The sequence below is a fragment of the Monodon monoceros genome, unplaced genomic scaffold, assembly GCF_005190385.1.
Source record: "Monodon monoceros isolate NGI ecotype Baffin Bay Population unplaced genomic scaffold, NGI_Narwhal_1 Super_Scaffold_22, whole genome shotgun sequence".
NCBI classification, from domain to species: Eukaryota; Metazoa; Chordata; class Mammalia; order Artiodactyla; family Monodontidae; genus Monodon; species Monodon monoceros.
Genome location: NW_021703779.1, coordinates 89937243 through 89958173, shown reverse-complemented (window position 1 = coordinate 89958173; position 20931 = coordinate 89937243). Strand labels below are relative to the sequence as shown.

Sequence of the window (20931 nt, the reverse complement as noted above, 5' to 3'; positions counted from 1 at the left end):
TTCCATTATGGTTTGTCACAAGACATTGAATATAGTTCCCTGTGCTATACAGTAGGACCTTGTTGTTTATCCATCCTATATATAGTAGTTTGCCTCTGGTAATCCCAAACTCCCATTCTTTCCCTCCCCTACTCACTCCCCCTTGGCAACCACAAGTCTATTAGATCTGCTTCTTAATAGTTGGTTGAGCTTAGGTTAAGTAAGTCACTTCACCTCTCTGAGTATATTAAGCTAGATGACATAACCTTTTTTGCACAGTACCTGGCATATAGTAGGCATTCAGGCGTTCAGAAATATTAGCCAATTTCCCTTCTCTTTATTACTAGCGAACAATTGTTGGAACTGTACCAAGAAATTTGAGACTAGAAGTAGAGAACCCAGCATGTCAGAAAAAGATGTAGAATTTATTGAATCTAAGAGAGGAGATTACACACAGAATGGTGGATCAGGATGAAATGCCTTAGTAGGCCAGGAAAGGAGCATAATATAGAGGATAGGATGTGTAACAACATGTATACAGTCAATTATACCATCAAGACAAAGATTAGAGGTTCATTTTGGGGTAGGCACCCATGTTTTTTTAAAAATGGAGATAATCAGGGCTTCCCTGGTGGCGCAGTGGTTGAGAGTCCGCCTGCCGATGCAGGGGACACGGGCTCGTGCCCCAGTCCGGGAAGACCCCACATGCCGCGGAGCGGCCCGTGAGCCATGGCCGCTGAGCCTGCGCATCCGGAGCCTGTGCTCCACAACGGGAGAGGCCACAGCAGTGAGAGGCCCGCGTACCACCAAAAAAAAAAAAAAAAGGAAATAATCAGACAAATGTTTGATATAAAATTTTGTTTTAAATGCAGCATGATTGCTGTATGAATATCACTATATCTTATTCTAAAGATCTCTACTCCTGTCCAACATCCATGGTTTTCAAAGAAATGCAAATTGAGATGCCTTTTTTTGCCTTTTAAATAAGCAGTGATTAATGCAATGAAACAGATGTTCATATATTGCTGGAGTGTGTTTATGTATGTTATACAACCTTTTCTGTAGGCAGAAAGATGATTATCTGTTGAGTACTTACATGCCGGACACTGGTCTAAGTTCTTTACATGTATTTATTTAATCATCACAACAACCCTATGAGATAGACAGATGATAATTATTACTTCTTTACAAATGTAGACACTGATACACTGAGAGCTTAAGTAACTTGTTCAAGATTGGATAAGTAAAAAGTGGTAGATCCACTTATGTTCAAATATAAGCAGTCAGGCCCCCAAACCCAGGTTCTCAACCACGACACTCTTCTGGAAGGATGCAATGAGAATATGGCATAGCCCCTTCAACTACCTATTTATTGCAAGCACAAGCTAAAAGTCTCTCCTGTCTGCCTGGATGGGAGGATCTACCATGGTCTGCATGTAACCTGAGGGAGGGATTTACCGTCTCTAATGCTTGTCCCCAAGAGAGTAATATTGGCACGCTTCTGCATGAGACTCTTCTGTGTGTGTGCACGTAAAACCAAAGCTAATATGACCTTTCCTCTCCCCTTCCACTACGGCTGAAACTCCTTTCTCTGGCTCTAAATAAAACAGTGACTGTACAGAAATATTTAGACACCAGAGGTCAGGCCTGAGCTTAGAGTTTAGAGGTTGCAAGGCTGGAGCAGCCTGTAGCTAGGAGATAGGAAGCTATATATCCAAGAATGTGTATGAATTCTCTTTGTTAAAGCAGAGTTTTGAACAAGAAGAGGGCATTGTATTTGAGTAGTAGACTTATGGGCACCTTTTACTTCTTTTTTATATCTTTCTGTATTTTCTATATGAGCTTATATTGCTTTTATAACTAGAAAAAAGCACCATTTAAAAAGATAAGAAAAATATTGAACTAAGACATAAAAGAATCATACCACTCTATTGAAATGTCTAGTATACTAAAGAGCAGTGTAAATGTAACATACACAAAATCTTTTAGTCTAAAGTACATGTTTTTCAAATTGGCCCTAGGTGTCCCTCTACCCTCTTTCTGTCTTTTCTCCAGCCTTCCCCCTTCCCACTCTGGTCTGCCTTTCACATATTAGATGCTGACTACTTCTATTATATAATGATCATCTCCTCTTACAGAGAAACAAATTTACTCTAAGGTGTGGGTGACTGGGTTACACTCCCTAGAGGAGATGGGAATGGGCATGTGTTTTAAGAGTAGAACTCTGGAAGAATTTTCTCTTCATAACTTAACCCAGTTGTTGAACTGGAGCCACCATTTCTAGTTACGAAATTTAATCAAATTTATGTTACTTTTTTTTTTTTTTTGCGGTACGTGGGCCTCTCACTGTTGTGGCCTCTCCCGTTGCGGAGCACAGGCTCTGGACGTGCAGGCTCAGCGGCCATGGCTCACGGGCCCAGCCGCTCCGCGGCATGTGGGATCCTCCCGGACCGGGGCACGAACCCGTGTCCCCTGCATCGGCAGGCGGACTCTCAACCACTGCACCACCAGGGAAGCCCAAATTTATGTTACTTTTTAAGGTTAGCTTTGGGAATATCAACCTAATATTGATTTTGATTTAAGTATGAACAAAGACTTCTTGAAAGGAAAAAAAAAAAGGGAGGACTAGGGAGCCTGTAGGGAAAAGGGGGAGTCATTTTAATGACGGTGTTTCAAATGACTCTCACAAATGCATTTCAAATCTATCACGGGATTGGATGGAAGCAAATAAAATGATTCTATCGGTCTTATTTTTTAGTAATATTGTAATATATATAAAACTTTTTGCTGATTAATAAATTTTAAAGTTATCCTTTTGTTTGCTTAAGGATAAGATTCCAAGGTAAGTACTATGGACCTCTGTAATATGGTAGCTCACCATGTTAAAGCTTGCTACTATTTTTCATATCCATATCTGGTCTAGTCCTATCATTATTTTATCTGTGAAGTTTAAGATATATACGTTTTAGACACCTGGATGATAACATTTCTAACACATTTCATATATAAAATCATGTACTTTCATTTTTAGGTTATGCTTTTCTAATGTAAGACAGAGTACAGAACTAGGATATACACAGTCATACTTCTGTTTTCCTTCATTCAGGAAGATTCCTGACCAGACATGGGTACAGTGTGATGAGTGTCTTAAATGGAGGAAGCTTCCTGGCAAGGTTGATCCATCTACATTACCTGCAAGATGGTTTTGTTACTATAATTCCCATCCAAAGTACAGGTAAGGTTAAGACTCAGTATTATGTCAGAGAGAACTCCTGATTTGTCTCTGTATCCTAAAGCACTTTTCATCTCAAGTCCACACTCTTCACCCTGGCATTCAAGCCCCTATGCTAACTGGTCCCACTCTACCTATTCATTGTATCTTAACACAAACCTTCTGCTTTAGCAGGCCTGTGGCTTCACTCTTCCCCACACATGCCATACGTATTCCCATCTCCATGACTTGATACTGTCATTCCACTTGCTTACAGTGACTTTCTGTATTCCATCTGCCTATCTAAATCATATCCGTCTGGTAAGCTTAAGTATTTTGTGTGATACTTCTCCAGTTGACAGTAGTTTACAGTTATTTTACTCTGGCTTCCTGTGGTATTTAATTCTTCACATTTGTTCACGTACTGTTTGAATTTTTTGGATATATATACTTGGGCCCTTCAAGAGATTATAAATTATTTGAGAACAAGGGATTTACATTTCAGGTTGAGTTGACAGTTTTCTTCATATGCTTCCTATACTTGCATCTGTTGTAGTACCTATTGTACATTCAATGCAGGTTGTTTACATGTTTGTCTTTCTAATATACCATGTGTTTCTTGAAGCAGCTAACATCTAGATAGTGCCTGTCATATCCATGGGTATTCATTTCAACTTAACAAATATTTTTTATATGACTTAGTCACATAGGTTGATAATAACTCAGTTTGCTTCAATTCAGCTGTGACTTTCTTAACTTTTTTCTGTAGAATAAATGCTGATAGAAAAAAGGTACTAAACCAGAGTATGCTTTTTAGAAAAAAATGTTTAAAATGGAGGAAATTAAATAAACGAAGTCGAGGTCTGTAATGAGCAAGCATTTCCCCGTAGTCTCCAGATGTGCCTAAGTATCTCTTAGGGTTGTGTGATTAAAATGTAGGACTGAGGGCTTCCCTGGTGGCGCAGTGGTTGAGAGTCCGCCTGCTGATGCAGGGGACACAGGTTCGTGCCCCGGTCCGGGAAGATCCCACATGCCGCGGAGCAGCTGGGCCCGTGAGCCATGGCCACTGGGCCTGCGCGTCCGGAGCCTGTGCTCCGCAACAGGAGAGGCCACAACAATGAGAGGCCCGCATACCGCAAAAAAAAAAAAAAAAAAAAAAAAAGTAGGACTGAGTGCTTAGAAGTCTCATTTTTGAATCCTGTATATGCTATCAGTCTATACTTAGTCCAGGAGACATAGCCTTCCAGGACACTTTGTGCCCTAATAAAATGGGTATAACATAGGGTTTCCAATTATTATTAATTTTTGTTTATTTCTAGGATTGCTTTTGTCCATTGAGTACATTTTCTAGTACTCCTTTCAGCTTTTACTCCTAAAATTCTCTTCCTCGTGCTTTACATCTAGTCTTTTCATTTATAGAATTCTCTTTTTCATCTCTTTGCTAGTCTCTGTTCTGTTCCTTTTACAATGTCAGCTCCTAGTCTCTTCTTGCTGCTCTCTATCATAGCCTCTGATTTTCCTCTTCAGGTATCATCACATAGTCTAGGGATGCTCCTGCTTCTAGATGGCACCTTGGGAATTACTTTCTTAGTACACGAGGCAGAAGACCTCGGTTCTAGTCTCAGCAATATTCTCTTTGTATGGAACCTCAAGCAAGTCTCTCTTGTGCTTGAACTTCACTGTGTAGAACTAGAGATTATGCTTTAGTACTTTGAGTGTCTTGGGAGAATGGTGATATATACACCAAAAATAATGATATGATATGCCTTGAAAAGAGAATTGCTACATGTTATCCTGCACACAGGTTTTGTAATGTGGGTGGAATCTGAACTCTGTAATGTTAGAGGGGGGTTAACCTGCCTTGTCATAGTCGTGAGGAAAGTTAAGGGTAACAGTGAAGGGCACATTTTGTTTCTGAAAGATGATTTCTTCTCTGTACTGCAGGAGGTGCTCTGTTCCAGAGGAACAAGAACTCATTGATGAAGACCTGTACTTGAGCAAAGCTAAGAAACAGTTGAGTATACCCGAGGTGGTGCTCTATATCGTACGGTAGAGGAGCCTGACCCTTCCTAATAGGACAGGGGAATTTTGAGAATAGAGATGATTTTTTAAAAATGATTTCCCTATTCACCTCTCTGGTCTTCCAGTTCTTTATTCTTTCTAGTCATCTCCTGAATGTCTCAACTAGTGATTGACTTTACCCTCTCTCCCTCTTACCCCCACCTTTTGATAGGGCATTTGAAATCTCTCTTCAGTAGCAGAGTTCAGGAAGGAGCACTTAGTTACTCAACAAGGCTCACACTATTTCTAGTTTAGAAGGAACATTATAACATAAGTCTATAATTGGTAATCCATTTCAGACTGAGAAATTTCATGAGTGAACTAAATATCCCTTTTATCTTCTAGAGATCAAACTGTTGAGAAGAAGAAGGTACCAGTGGAAAGTGAGAGCCACCAGGTGAGAGACAGTCCACCCTCTTGCTTTTCTTACACAAAATTTTCCCCAACAGAGGACATAGGTTGAAGGAAGCAGCACTCTTGAAAGCTGCATAGCAATAACAAACCAGTTGTTCTGGTGGTCTTTTTTTTCACTGGATCTTTTGATTTTGCTTTGATCTGCTGTTACTGATGTTCAGATCACCAAAAATAGAAAAGCCAAATCATTTATTGTCCAGATTTGGATCCAGTACTGATTCTGGACAGTGTGAATATCACATTCGGTGTCACAGAATATTCAGGGTTATGTTCCATCCTCATACAGGCTGCTCCTGTTGAGTGTCTGGTTTTCCTCAGTCTCCTTTCTTCCAGGATTCAGGGGTGATTCCTTTCTCCTTCCTCTTGGGAAGAAGGGGTGGTTCTTTGTGCCCCTCCCCATCCCTGCTTTCAGGCTGGCTGGCTTTATAAAGACTCTGCTGTTTTGAATTTTCAGGAGCACTGTCTCTCGGACATGGTTGCCCAGCTCCGGACGCTGAAGGGTGCAATAAGGTTGGCCGTCCTTTCAGGGACACTCCTTTCCTGACAGCCACCATAGCACCCATATATCTTCCCCACCCAACCTTGCCTTTCTGCATGATTTTCCTCTTGACCCTCTTTCCCAGAGATACCTGCTAGTAGCATGTTAGATTCACCTTCCACCCACTCAGTCAGGGTAGGTCAGACTGGTGAGGATAGAGGCAATTAAATACTAATTCTTCCTCTGATATCCTTCCAAGACCCAGGTGTATTAATAAACAGGTTGCATACCCTCATGTCTTGGCTTAATAGTCTGATCTAGAGATTGGGAGATTTCCTGGGACCGCCCTGTCCTCATTCAGTTTACCTCCCCTTTATACTCCTTCACCTTCATCATTCATACTATCTTCATAAGCTGGCTCTCCCACAAGATCCCAGATGCATGTCTCTGTGTGTGTGCAATACGAATATATATTAGTCTCTCGCATGCATTTCTCCAAGACCAGCACAGACCCTTGCTGCAGTGCTTATTCCCTTCATCCCTTCCCTCATCACAGAGCTCAGAGGAGTGAAAACCCAGCCTTAAACTGGGTCACAAGAGAGAATTAGACAGTGACTAGGGGGCCTGGGTTTGTGTTGCGGGTGGGATGACTCTAGGAGCCAATAAGTGAGTTGGGGAGGTCTGTTGGTGTCCAGTTGATAAGGTTATAACTGAACGTGCCTGGGGTCAGTGTTCTAGTGTACATTACTGCGCGCTGTTTGTTTTGTGTAGGAAACAGTTCGTTTTTATTTGGCCAAGTGTTCTTTCCTAGCATCAGAAGGATTGACTCATCCTTTGGTATTTAGTTTGAAATTGGGATTTTTTATGAGTTCTTTCTTTCTTTGCTAGGTATTCACTAATCCACTCAAGATCCCTTCTATTCAAGATATGGATGACTTGAATAATAAGACGATTGAATATGAGGGAATTGATAGCCCTAGCCGGCTTTCATCTGTTGGAGAAGAAAGCAGAACACCTTCTCTTCAACTTAAGCCTCTGGATTCCAGTGTTTTTCAGTTTTCCAGGTGGGTAAAAAAACATAGACTCTCTTCAGTAATAAGCCTCAGGGTTTGTTTTCCTGTAAAATAAATTGGTATGGTTATAATGTTTATGTTTTTCCTAAGGCCTGGCATGGAATTCAGAAGGAGAAACACCATTTTGGGTTGATAGAATTGCATGTTGCATGTATCCCCCATTTTTCAGCATTATAACTGTCATGTCAAGTCCGTCGATCTTTTTTTTTTTTACTTTTTGGAGGTGATCATCATCTGATAAATGCTCTTTTATGGATTATGTATTCAGTATTCACATTATGTTGGGAATTGTGTAAGTGAAATAATGGACATGAAAACCCTTTGAAAAGCGTAATGTACTATACAAATGTAAGGTAACATTACATAGATAAGCATTATTTCTTTCCTTAAGTTTAGGAATATTGAAATCCTGTGCAGCCCCGTAGGCCTAGCACATGTTGGCCACATATAAAAATAAGTATTAGAAGTTTGTGCCATTAGGTAAGCCTTCTAGTTCATTGTTTCCTAGGGTAAATTTTTAGTATAAGTTTAGTCTTGGGATTTACTTGTTCATCTTCTAGCACCTTATCAATATTATTTTGTTAGTCTTTACAACAGAAATTTTCTTAAACATCAGGAATATTTGAAGCACTAAAAGGTATGACTGCCCCTATGCTGCCATGAGACTGGAACTCAGGACTGCTATTTATGACTTGCTTTCTCCTCGCCACTGTGCTTCTCACTTGGGGCAGGGCCAAGCCATAGGGAAGGTACAGAGTTGTTCTCTAACAGTAGAAACTTCTATAGTCCTCAATAATATGACTGTTAAATAGTAGGTTGTGAAGTTTTCATTAACCCTTTTCTGTTTGGATATTTTCCTAACATACTGTAGGAAAAAAGCAGTGGAATATATAATAGGGTAAAAATGATTCCTGCCCCCGCCCCCGCCAAAGTTACTGATTCCTTTCCTTCTTTCTTCTTAGGTGGGTCTTTTCAGCTTCTTATACCTAGACAAACATCTCTTTATGTGTGCAAGTCCCCTCTTCAGTGATTCTTCCACAGTTAAGCTCTGTAGATACTGAAGGAACCCCATGTCACCCCGAGCATGAACAAAAAGTCTCAAGAAAAAGTAAACTGTTAGGAGAAAAACTAGTAGAACTCTAAAGGAATTAAGTGAGAATCTGTATGAAAGCATCAAGAATAGTGCCTTGGAAGAGAGTAGGTACTCAGTAACTAATGGTTGAATCGAGTCATATTGAAGGAGCTATTTCTGAGATAGAACTATGCAGCAAGGGAGTAAGAAATATAGCCTAGTCGGTCTCAGGGATTTGAGTCTAATTCTACTGTTTCCATCCACAGTTTTCCAACTCCCCTTTTTGGTTGGGAGGGGTGTACAGTAAAGTACTGTGTTTTTTCGAAGCACATTGTTACCTCTCTACCTCGATCTCCTTGAGATGGTCATGTATCAGAATTGCCACTGGAGTATCAGGGTGTCATTGCTCTTGAAGGCTGTCCTTTTCCTACTGTGACCACTTTTCCTTTCTCTTCAGTGTTTCTTTTGGTACTGTCTAGTGAATTTTGGTAACCTGGAGGAGATAACAAATGCTAACCTATGTATGTGTGTATTTTATGAGTGCAGTATGGCAGTACATCCATTGGGTGGCATACTTCATCAGTCTTAATTAGGATTTCTATATGAGTCTTTATAGAACTGCTGTATCCAGAGTTGGGTTTTGGCTCTGGAGGACAGGCAAAGTACTGTGACTATTTACGTGTAATTTTAATTCGAGAATAGTGTTCTTTCAAGAGATATGTGATAATCGATGCTGCTAATGTCATATGTTTTATGTAAGGTCAGTAAATGATATGTCGTTTCAAGCTACACATATAGGGGGATTCAAATTTTATAGAGGAAAATTAAGGTGCCCAAGAGTTTAATAAAATATACAAGGTTTTCTGTTAAAACCATGTTAAGGGAATAATAAGTTTAGTCCAGGGTTGCAAAAGTCTCCTTCGTTATCAAAACCTGAAGCTGATAAGGGTCCTTGGGTCATGTAGTACAGCTCTTTAACTCTAGATAAAGTAAAGCCTACACCATCCAAGCATGTTTTAAAAATTTCTAGTGGAGTAGGTTATAAGACCTAGGAGGTGTTCCAGAGGTGTCATTGGAAACGGCTCTGTGAGTCTCACGAATCTAGCAAGGGGAGGGGAAGACCTGCAATAAAGAGTAAGTTTAGCTAGTATGTAAGCAAGCATAACCTTTGAGGGGAAGACAGCTTATATCTTTTAAAGGAAACAGTCCCCTTTCTGTTCATTCATTCTACATACATTTGAGCGCTTACTATATGAAAGCAGTGCTCTAAGGCAGTGATGGAATCAAAGATGAAGGAGCTTATGGTACTCAGAGTTATATATGTAAGCATCCCTGGTACATGCTAGGTTTCATATGAGTGGTATAAACTAAGGTCTAAAGTAGCCATAAGCATACAGACAAAGGTGAGAATTAGTGGCTGTAATTTATTTAGATATTTAGAGAACCTTTGAGTAAGCTATATGTCAAAGGCTAATTATTTCATGTTTTAAAAGGATAACCAAAAAAAATCCAAATTACATCGTAATGGTGGAAGGAGAGGAGGGAGACATTCTAATATAGTTCAAGGAATATTTGAAACAACAAACATGAGGTAGAAATAGAAAAACAGTTTTGAAAATGAATAAGATTGATTCAAGAGCCAGTATTAACATTTTAAAATATGATCTTTGAGAAAGACTTCCAGAATGGCAAAATGAGTAGTGTGATGAACTCTCTCACCAACAAGTACCCATTTAACTGGAAAAAAATATTAAACAAAACAAAACAATCATTCCTAGTTCCTAGAAATTGTCCTAGGGGCATACAGCAAGTACAGAAACATTCATTCAAGAAAATCTATTAAATCTCAGAAAGAACAGCAAGAGTCTTTGGCATTCGCCTGCTCTCATCCCCCTCCAAGCTATGTAACTACTCAAGAAGCTCTAATCCAGGTAGGTGTGGTCAAGAAGTTGGGGGCTCCCTCTCTTCCTAGCTCCTAGTCTAGAGCTATGGTTTCACCTGGGGGGTTAGGCCTCTGACATTTCTCATATCCCCCAGGTCTGTCTTGCGGGAGCTCTATTCCAAGCAGAATCAAGAGGACTGGGTCTCTCTTCCCCCACCCAGCCCCCATTCAAAGCGTGGAAGCACTCACCTAGGGACAGCATGCTGACAATCCTGGACTCCTATTGCTCCAGCCCTAGCTTACTTATAGGGCAGAGGTTCATGCCAGAAGGACCAAGCCAAAAACCATCCCAGCACCCATTTGTAAAGAAAAGGTTTCCCTCTTAGGGAGTGGACCACTCACTGTCCCTGCCATCGGCTCTTGCACAGTGGCACAGAGGTTCTGCTTAGGGAGAACTGACTTTGTGTGGAACAGATCATGAAGAATTCCATTCCTAAGGGTATTGTCACAAACAATGGAAATCTTAGTGGCAAACAATTAAAAGGGCACTCATAGCTCCTTGATGCAAGTTACAACAAGCAAAATGGCTGCATAATCATAAGTTTGGTAACAGAGAGAACCAAGCAAAAAGAGAGCCAAGAAGAGCACTCCTGGGATCATAGTCAACCCTGGCAGTTAGGAAGGCTGTGCATAAGCACAAGACCGCACTCATTCAGGACACAAGGTGGACTTGAATGCAGTCCCCAAGCCTCACACAGATCAAACAACAGAGAGCAGGAGCCTCACTGGTACTAGGGACTTAAGCACAACCTCTAATCAACCACTGGATGAACAGTAAGCTACTCTGACCCAGGGGTCAGAGGTGATTGGAGAGGGAAAATCCAAGCTACTACTACCTGGCTGAATGTGGGGTAGAAACATGAATTCCTTGAACTGTGATAGCAGCCTCCAAGCCACACATATATCCAGTGGTACAGGGTAAAAATCTAACTGGCTAAGAGGGCTTAATTATAACCTTTGGCCTATGCTGACTCAGGGTAACTCCTAGATTGCCAGGTAAAAGATAAAAATCAAGAATAAATCTGAGCAGAATACTCAGCATACTACAGGGGAAACAAATTTCATAGAGTCACTTCAGCCAAGTCACTGAGAAAACAACCCAGCAAACAGTGGCAACAACCACTCAGGGAAGTGGGAGTTGCTATACTGTTATTGTCTAAAATACCAATTGTCAACAAAAAATTATGAGACATGCAAAGAAACAGGAAAGTGTGACCTGTACATAGGGGTAGGGGGAAAGCAGGTAATAGAAACTGCTCCTAAAGAGACCCAGATGTTGGATTTAGCAAACAAAGACTTCAAAGCAGCCATTATAAATATGTTCAGAGAACTAAAGGAGACCATGTTTCATCAAGTGCAGAATATTAATAAAGGGACAAAATTTATTTTTTGAAAGAACCAAATGGAAATTCTTGAGGTGAAACGTGTAATAACTAATGTGAACATTTCACTAAAGGGACTCAGCAGCACATTAGGGTTGGCAGGAGAATCAGCAAACTTGAAGATACAGCAATTATAGATTATGCTGTCTGAAGAATAGAGAGAAAAAAGAATGAAGAAAAATGAAAAGAGCCTCAGAAAAATGTAGGACACCATTAAGTGCACCAACATATGCAAATTAGGAGTACAAGAAGAAGAGGAGAGGGAGGAAAAGAGGTATAAAAAATATTCAAAGAAATAATGGCTGAAAACTTTCCAAATTTGATGAAAAACATTAATTTACACATCCAAGAAGCTCAGGTAACTCAAAATAGGATAAATGCAAAGGGATTTACAGCTATGCAGTGAAAATATTGAAAGCCAAAGGCAAAGAGAATATCTTGAAAGCAGGAAGAGAAAAATATTCATCATGTAAAAGAGAACCCCAGTAAGATTAACATCTGGCTTCTCATCAGAAACAATGGAAACCAGGAGGCAGTGGGATGACATATTCATAGTACTTAAAGAAAGACTTAACCGGGAATCATAAATCCAGTAAAACTATTTTTAGAAAATGAAGGTGAAATAAGTATATTCTTATGTAAACAAAAGCTGATGGAATGTGTTTGTAGCAAAGCTGCATACGAGAAATACTAAAAAGAGTTCTTCACCTTGAAAGCAAGTGACACCAAATAGTAATTCAAATTTGCATGAAAAAACAGAGTACTGGCAGTGGTAACTGTAATTAATTGTAAAAGACAATACAGTGGCATATTTCTTCCTCTTTCTATTCTTAACTGATTTAAAGAATAATTGCATAAACAATGTGTATATATTTATATATAATTTTATATATGAATATAATTTTATTGTTGGGCTTGTGTATAGATGTAAAATATTTGCCGATAACAGAAGTGGGTGGGAGCAAAGCTGTATTAGAGTAAGGAATTAACACCAGATGGTAACTCAGATCCACAGTAAGAAGTGAAGAAAATTAAAAATGGAAAAAGAAGGTTGATTTAACAAACTCTATAAATATTATAAATATGTCCTTGCTCCACTTACTTCTCTTAGCTTCCTCAAAAGGCATAACATTACATAAAGTAATAATTGTAGTAATGTATTGTTAGATTCGTAAATGTTAAACTAGAAAATATCCACAAAACATGAAAAGAGGAAAAGTAGAGGAAGAAAGAAACAAAGAAGGCATGACACATACAGAAAACAGGAAAGCTAAATAGCGGACATCAATTCTGACATAACAGTAAAAACATTAAATGTGACCAGATTAAACAATCCAATCAAAAGATGGAGATTATCCAATTGGATTTTTTTAACATACACAAATTTAATATCTATACACTTTAATTCAGAGATACAAATAGGTTGAAAATAAAAAGATGAAAAAAGACGTACCATATAAATAGCAACCATAAGAGAGCTAGAGTGGCTATACTAATATCAGAAAGAATAATAGACTTTAAACAGAAAATGTTACTAGATATAAAGAGGGACATTTCATATTGATAAAGTCCATTAGGAAGATATAAAAATTATACCCATATATGGACCTAACAACAGGTTAAGCAAAAGCAAAAGCAGACAGAATTGAAGGGAGAAACAGATAATTTAACAATAATAGTTGGAAACTTTAATATCCCACTTTCACCATAATTCGAAAAGAGACACGTACCACAATGTTCATTGCAGCACTGTTTACAATAGCCAGGACATGGAAGCAACCTAAGTGTCCATCGACAGATGAATGGGTAAAGAAGATGCGGCACATATATACAATGGAATATTACTCAGCCATAAAAAGAAATGAAATTGAGCTATTTGTAGTGAGGTGGATGGACCTAGAGTCTGTCATACAGAGTGAAGTAAGTCAGAAAGAGAAAAACAAATACCATATGCTAACACATATGTATGGAATCTAAAAAAAAAAAAAAGGTTCTGATGAACTGAGGGGTAGGACAGGAATAAAGATGCAGATGTAGAGAATGGACTTGAGGACACGGGGAAAGGGGAAGGGGAAGCTGGGACGAAGTGAGAGTAGCATTGACATATATACACTACCAAATGTAAAATAGATAGCTAGTGGGAAGCAGCCGCATAGCACAGGGAGATCAGCTCGGTGCTTTGTGACCACCTTAGAGGGGTGGGATAGGGAGGGTGGGAGGGAGACGCAAGAGGGAGGAGATATGGGGATATATGTATACGTATAGCTGATTCACTTTGTTATACAGCAGAAACTAACACACCATTGTAAAGCAATTATACTCCAATAAAGATGTAAAAAGATATATCTCACTTTCAGTAATGGGTAGAAGATCAACAAGGAAGTAAAACAGTTGAAGAATGCTATAAACCAACTGGACCTGACAGATATGTGCAGAACACTTCACCCCCAAACAGCATAATACATATGCTTCTCAAGTGCGTATGGAATATTCTCCAGGATAGACCATATGTTAGACCATAAAACAAGCCTCAACAAATTTAAAAGGATTGACATCATACAAAGGCTGTTCTCCAACCACAGTGGAATTAAATTAGAAATCAACAACAGAAGGAAATTTGGGAAATTCACAAATATGTAGAAATTAAATAACACTCCAAAATAACAAATGAGTAAAAGAAGAAGTCACAAGGGAAATTAGAAAACATCTTAAGATGAAAATGAAAATAAAATATACAAAAAATTATGGATTGAAGCTAATAAGGTATTCAGAGGGAAAATTACATTTGTAAATGCTTATATTAAAATTGAAGAAATATCTCAAATTGGTAACAAACTTCCGCCTTAAGAAACTACAAAAATGAGAGCAAGCTAAACCCAAATCAAGGAGAAAGAAGGAAATAAAGATCAGAATGGAAATGAAATAGAGAATAGAAAAACAATAGGGAAAATCAGTGAAACCAAAAGTTGGCTCTTTGAAAGGAACAATAAAAATTAAAACAATTAATAAAATAATTCTATTTATAGTAGATTCAAAAATAGAATCTTTGGGAACAAATTTAACAGAAATTAAAGCTAGACTTGTACACTGAAAACTACAAAATACTGTTAAACGAGATTAAAGAAGACCTAAACCAATGGAAAGACATTTCATGTTTGTGTATCAGCAGATTTAATGTTGTTAAGATGACAGTACTCCCGAAATTGAGTACTCAATGCAATCCCTATCAAAATATCAGCTGACTTCTCTGCAGACAGCCAATGGAGGAATATGACCGAAAGAAAAAAGAAAATAAGAAGAAACTATGTAGTTGGAAAATAATTCCTGCTATGTAAACTCTAAATTAATCTCTACTGAATCAGTGAATACAGGTCTGGAATAAGATTTGATTCCTAGAGGGAAGAACCAGGAGTATTTACAGAACCAATAAGTGAAATCCACTCACTGCCTCTCATTAACATAATAGTTCCTTTTTTGATTGCCTCTTATTTGCAAAATTTTGTTCCCTCATCTCCATGTAGCAAGTTAGTTAAACTACCTTCTGTTAAGGAGTTTATACTTTAGTGGGAAACCTGCAATACACACACACACACACACACATGCACACACACACACACACACACACACAGTAGAAAGTAATATATATTATAGAGAGAGTGCTAAAGTGCTATAGGAATTCAGAAGTGGCATTTGAACTGGACTTAAGACCTGCAGTGTTGAGGAGGAGAAGTGTATTCCTTTCAAAAGAAGCAGCCCGAGAATTTGTGAGGCATTCTGTTTGGCTGGTATCTTTGAAGGGAAGTAGTGAGAAATAAAGCTAGGGCCAAATTATATCCCAGCTCTGCCACTCACTAGCTACATGACCTTCAGAAAGTTATTTAATCTCTCTAGGCCTGAGCATCCTCTTTTTAAAATGAAGATAAAAATACCTCCTCCCTCAGGGTTATTGGGAGAATTGGGTGAGACCATACACATTAAGATCTGTCTGGCACAGAGTAAGTGCTCAGTAAATGGTTCCTGTGTTTTGGAAGGGAAAAGCTTGAATACCAAGCTAAGACATCTGAGCTTTTATGTTGTGGGGAACAATAACTAAAGATTGCAAATAGGGAGGCGACATAATCAGAGCAATGCCTTTGGAAGATTAACTTGGCAGTGGGTGATCTGGAGGTGTGACAAGGGGAGACTGGAGGAGGCCATTGCAAGAGTCCAAGAGAGGTAATGAGAACTTGAACTTGGGTATTGATAGTGGTAGAACTATATAAAATTACTGAGAGTTTGTTGGTGTCATAACACAAATAGGAAACGTGGGAGAGGGAGCAGGTTTGAAGGTGAAGGTGAAAGGTCAGTTTTATACATACTGAGTGAGATATCAGTGAGACCTCCAGAAAGAAATGTGTAACAGGCAGTTTGAAATTCAGTACTGGAGATCAAGGCTGGGAAAATGACTTGGAAGTTATCTTCCAGAAGTTAGAGCCAAAAGATTGTATGAGATTACCAAAGAAAAGAAATGTAGGGGGACTTCCCTGGTGGTCCAGCGGTTAAGACTCCGCACTCCCAATGCAGGGGGCCCGGGTTCAATCCCTGGTCAGGGAACTAGATCCCACATGCATGCCACAACTAAGAGTTCGCATGCCCCACAACGAAGACCCAGCACAGCCAAATGAATGAATGATTAAATAATTAAATAGTTAAATAATTAAATAAATAAAAAGAAAAATGCAGGGAGAGAAGAGAGGATAATTAAAGACAGAATCCTTAGAGATGGGAAAATGAAGAGAAGGCAGATAATTTGACTTTAATTGCCTTTCATAAAACTTTGTTGTTGCTATCTAGTATCATGTACCCTTCCTTTATACCTGCAAACTGCTTGTTTTACTATCATCCTCATTACCACCGCTAAATGGACCACCTAGAGTGGCCCTACGCATGTTTAAAGATGGATACATTCGTTCTTACATAGCCCCTAAGTCCTTTTGCTTTCCTCCTAAGGCCGACACAACAAGATCTATTAAGATGACAGACCAGTTTTATTTCTGGGTGAACACTAGTTTTGAAGAACATTCAGGGCATTCTAAGAAGCTAAGGTTTGAGATGTCTTAACAGATATTCTCAGAAATTACAGAGAAATACAAGCAGCCTTGAGATATGGTGGCCAGTAATGTGCCTGGCTCTTTTCTCATTGGAAAAAAATTTTTTTAATTAATTAATTTATTTATTTTTGGCTGTGTTGGGTCTTTGTTGCTGCGTGTGGGCTTTCTCTAGTCGTGGTGAGCAGGGGCTACTCTTACTGTAGTACGCGGGCTTCTCATTGCGGTGGCTTCTCTTGTTGCGGAGCACGGGCTCTAGGTGAGCGGGCTTCAGTAGTTGTCGCTCGTGGGCTCAGTAGTTGTGGCTCGCGGGCTCTAGAGCGCAGGCTCAGTAGCTGTGGCGCACGGGCTTAGTTGCTCCGCGGCACGTGGGATCTTCCCGGACCAGGGCTTGAACCCGTGTCCCCTGCATTGGCGGGCGGATTCTCAACCACTGCGCCACCTGGGAAGCCCTCTCACTGAGAATTTGAAAGTTAATTTTCACCTTGAAATTTCTTGGTTTTCTGGAGAGAGAGCACAAGAGTTATAAGGATAAAAATGGGGGTCCCATGGTGCTGCATGATATAAACTTGCATATGGATTTCGTTGGCATCAGTTTTCTTGTTAGTTCCTTTAACCGTTAGTATAATATAGCAGCTACAAATAGAAGGTGATTTGAGGTCACTGTCCTGGGCTTTCCTGAAGAACTGAGGGAGTGCCTGTTTGCCCTGACAAAGGGGAATTCTTTTGCCCCAAGTGGGGAATGACTTGAATTGGCCTATTCAGTTTCTTTGTTTCTGACTAGGGCCCTGTGTTTTAATTAACTTTTACAAGTGGATAATGGGCAATAGCCACAGTCCAGTTGGCTGGCAAAGGCATTGTGTATTATTCCATAGCAGTATAAAAAATGTGCATAAGTCATTGATACTGGAAGGTCTTTGTGACACTTTAACGATCTGGCTCGGTCGCCTCTGCTTACTCCACTAGGCTTTTTATGACCTTTTTTTCCATTCTCGTGTTAGGTGATTTTGAATGTGTATTTTTTTGTTTTTCTTCCTTTACTTGCCGTTCGGAAGCTTCTAAGTCAGGCTAGCTTCAATCCTATTTTCAGAAATCTTACCAAGGTCAGCCTGGTCCTGTTATATCCAGATGCTGACTCTTCGTACCTTTCAATGTACTCTGTTTCTTAAGACACATTGCTGTCTCAGCAAATTGCATAAGTGAAGGGTTTGGGGTTTGGAGGTAAAGACGTATTCCTAATCTGAAATGATCTGTGAATAACAGCTAGAGTCAGTTTTAATATGGGAAATTTGAAGAGGGGCTCCATAGGATAAGAATATACTTAGCTTGTATTGTGACAGCTTAAAATTTCATTTTCTCTTCTTGCAGTAAGTACAAATGGATCCTAGGTGAGGAACCTGTGGAGAAACGAAGAAGGCTCCAGAATGAGATGACAACACCTCCTCTAGATTATTCCATGCCTGGCCCTTACAGGAGGGTAGAGGCAGCAGTTGCCTACCCAGAAGGGGAGAACAGCCATGATAAATCGAGTTCTGAGAGAAGCACACCACCATACCTTTCCCCAGAATACCCAGAAGCAATCAAGAATACCAGTCAGAGTAGGGAGGTCTCAGTTCTGTATGCAGGGGCCCAAGACCAACACCAGGGCTCCCTGCTCCCTGAAGAATTAGAAGATCAGATGCCAAGATTGGTGGCAGAAGAATCTAACAGAGGCAGCACACACCTAAACAAGGAGGAAGTAAGCAAGGGACCTTTTGTAGCTGTTGTCGGTGTTGCAAAAGGTGTTAGAGATTCAGGAGCTCCCATTCAGCTGATCCCTTTTAACAGAGAGGAGCTTGCTGAGAGGAGGAAAGCAGTTGAACCCTGGAACCCGATACCTTACTCTTCTGTGGCCTCTGCTGCAACTGCTGCAGCTGTTGTGGAGAAAGGAAGAGGCTCTGAGGAGAGCGGAGGTCGCCATACACCAAAGATGAAGAACCAAAGAGAGCTAGAGGAACTGAAGAGAACCACAGAAAAGTTGGAACGTGTTTTGGCAGAAAGGAATATGTTCCAGCAAAAGGTTAGAGTAACAGCTTACCACTAGGAATGAGAGGCCGTTGTAACCAAGGAACCAGAGAGATGGAACTCCAATGATCTCATGTTCTGTGGCCTTTAAACAGAATAAGCCATTGAATGATCCTGTGGTATATCTCAGATTGAGTGAACCCTAATGGGCTTCCCTCCTATATTTGGGGTTTGAAAAGGTCCATAGTAGAATATGTTTAGAGAAATCACGGGGTGAATATATTCAGGAAAATTTGGGGCACTCTCTTTAGCTTTCACTAGTATGTGGGGTCATTGAATTTCTGTTTCTTGGACTGCAGGTGGAGGAGCTGGAACAGGAGAGGAATCACTGGCATTCTGAATTCAAGAAAGTCCAACATGAATTGGTGACCTATAGTACCCAGGAGACAGAAGGCTTGTACTGGAGCAAGAAACACATGGGCTATCGCCAAGCTGAGTTCCAGATTCTGAAAGCTGAGCTGGAAAGAACCAAAGAGGAAAAGCAGGAACTAAAAGAGAAACTGAAGGAGACAGAGACACACCTGGAAGTGCTGCAGAAGGCTCAGGTCTCCTACCGGACCCCAGAGGGAGATGACCTAGAAAGGTTAATTACTAGGGTTTAGTAATCAGCTTGTGAGTGCTAATGGGAAGCCTCCCTTAGGACCCTTCCCCGCCCCCCCCCCCGCCCCATTACTGGTCATAGATAAGGGAAGAAGCCTTAATTAATTCCTAGGCCACCAAGGATTGAGCAATCGCTTCTTAGAGAGCTGCAGCCAACCTCCCAGTGCTTGGTGGCATTGTGCTTTTTCTTCTTTCTTTCTAGCTAATGGAAACGTAATTGTTGAGAAATGTAGGCCTGTTTTGAAGGAGCTTCATTTTGTTCTGTTGGCTAACGACTTCATGTCATCTCTTCTCCTGTCCCTCACTCCATCATACAGGGCTTTGGCAAAGCTTACGCGGCTGCGTATCCACGTCAGCTATCTCCTTACCTCTGTCCTCCCTCACTTGGAGCTTCGTGAGATCGGGTTTGACTCAGAACAAGTGGATGGGATCCTGTATACGGTGCTGGAGGCAAATCACATACTGGATTGAGCACCAGATACTCTATATCCCGTTTTCTACCCTATTCTTTCCTCCCTCCCTCTCAACACCTCTCTCTCTCTCTCTCTCTCTCTCTCTCTCTCTCTCTCTCTCTCTCTCTCTCACCCTTATGCCTTACGTGGAGAATCTTTGAGTAAATCCTGGCTCTTAATCAGTCTGCTTCTTATTCAGTCTTGGTGTGGAGAAAGAGGCTAGTTAAATAGGCTTTCAAGAGTTCCAGGAATGGAAAAGCAGTAGTCACCAAACCAGGTGACCGGAAAGCTTTAACTTTCATGACTCAGATACTTGGCCAATTTCATATCCTTTCTGAAATGATTTGTATTCATTTAGGTTAAATCAGTCAGCAGATATTGGGTCCAATGTACCAGGTGTTTGGGTTCAAGTGAAGAAGTATAACTCATGGTTTCAGCCTTCAAGGATCTAACAATCTAGCTGGAAACACAAGACATACACCAGGTTAACTGACTTGTACAGTGAGTGGTACAAAAATGATAGAGAAGTTCTGGGGGAGGAAGGTCAAGGAAGGCATCACATCAGAAATGGGAGCTAAACTAAGGTTTGTTTAAAGAATGGGCATAACAACACAGTTGGTTGTTCTTTACATGGTAGGACTATGGTTGATATTTTTTTCTTCTTCCTATCTTCCTGCCTTTCCAAATTTTCTATAATAAACCTGTTGTTCTTCTTACATTGGAAAAATAAATCGTTTTTTTAAAAAAATGAGTAGGCTTGGATTTAGATATCAAATGAAAGACTGTGTGAAAATATAAGGTAATTTTTATATTTATAATTTATGTTGTATTTAGCATTACCTCTGGAAGAATAACATGAAAGAAAGCATGGAAAAAGCTGGAATGTAAAAAATGTGTCTGGTAGGAGTGATGGGCTAATGTAAAGGGAACTAAGGTTAAATCATGACCCACCTACCCACCCGCCTCTGTGGTATTTGCATTTTAATGAGGAATTCTTGAAAAAGAAATCTTCAAGGCTCAAATTTTTTAAATGTGTATCAGCACAACTATGGGATTTAAGGTAGTGGTGGGGGAGGTATTTTAGAGCAGCGAGATCTATTTGATATCCCTCAGAAT

At 40.0% G+C, this 20931-nt stretch overlaps 1 protein-coding gene across 2 annotated transcripts in view; it reads left to right on the top strand.

The window, feature by feature from the left end:
* MORC4 (MORC family CW-type zinc finger 4) overlaps positions 1-20566 on the top strand; it is a 50541-nt gene extending 29975 nt beyond the window's left edge. The window contains exons 11-17 of one of the 2 annotated variants that reach the window (XM_029239901.1): positions 3086-3214; positions 5135-5203; positions 5597-5648; positions 7032-7207; positions 18068-18758; positions 19063-19346; positions 19681-20566. In XM_029239901.1, the coding sequence (XP_029095734.1) occupies positions 3086-3214; positions 5135-5203; positions 5597-5648; positions 7032-7207; positions 18068-18758; positions 19063-19346; positions 19681-19834 (1555 nt within the window). In that variant the 3' untranslated portion in view covers positions 19835-20566. The remainder of the gene's footprint in view (positions 1-3085; positions 3215-5134; positions 5204-5596; positions 5649-7031; positions 7208-18067; positions 18759-19062; positions 19347-19680) is intronic. The other variant, XM_029239902.1, reaches the window with a different exon arrangement.
* The last annotated feature ends 365 nt before the right edge of the window (positions 20567-20931 follow it).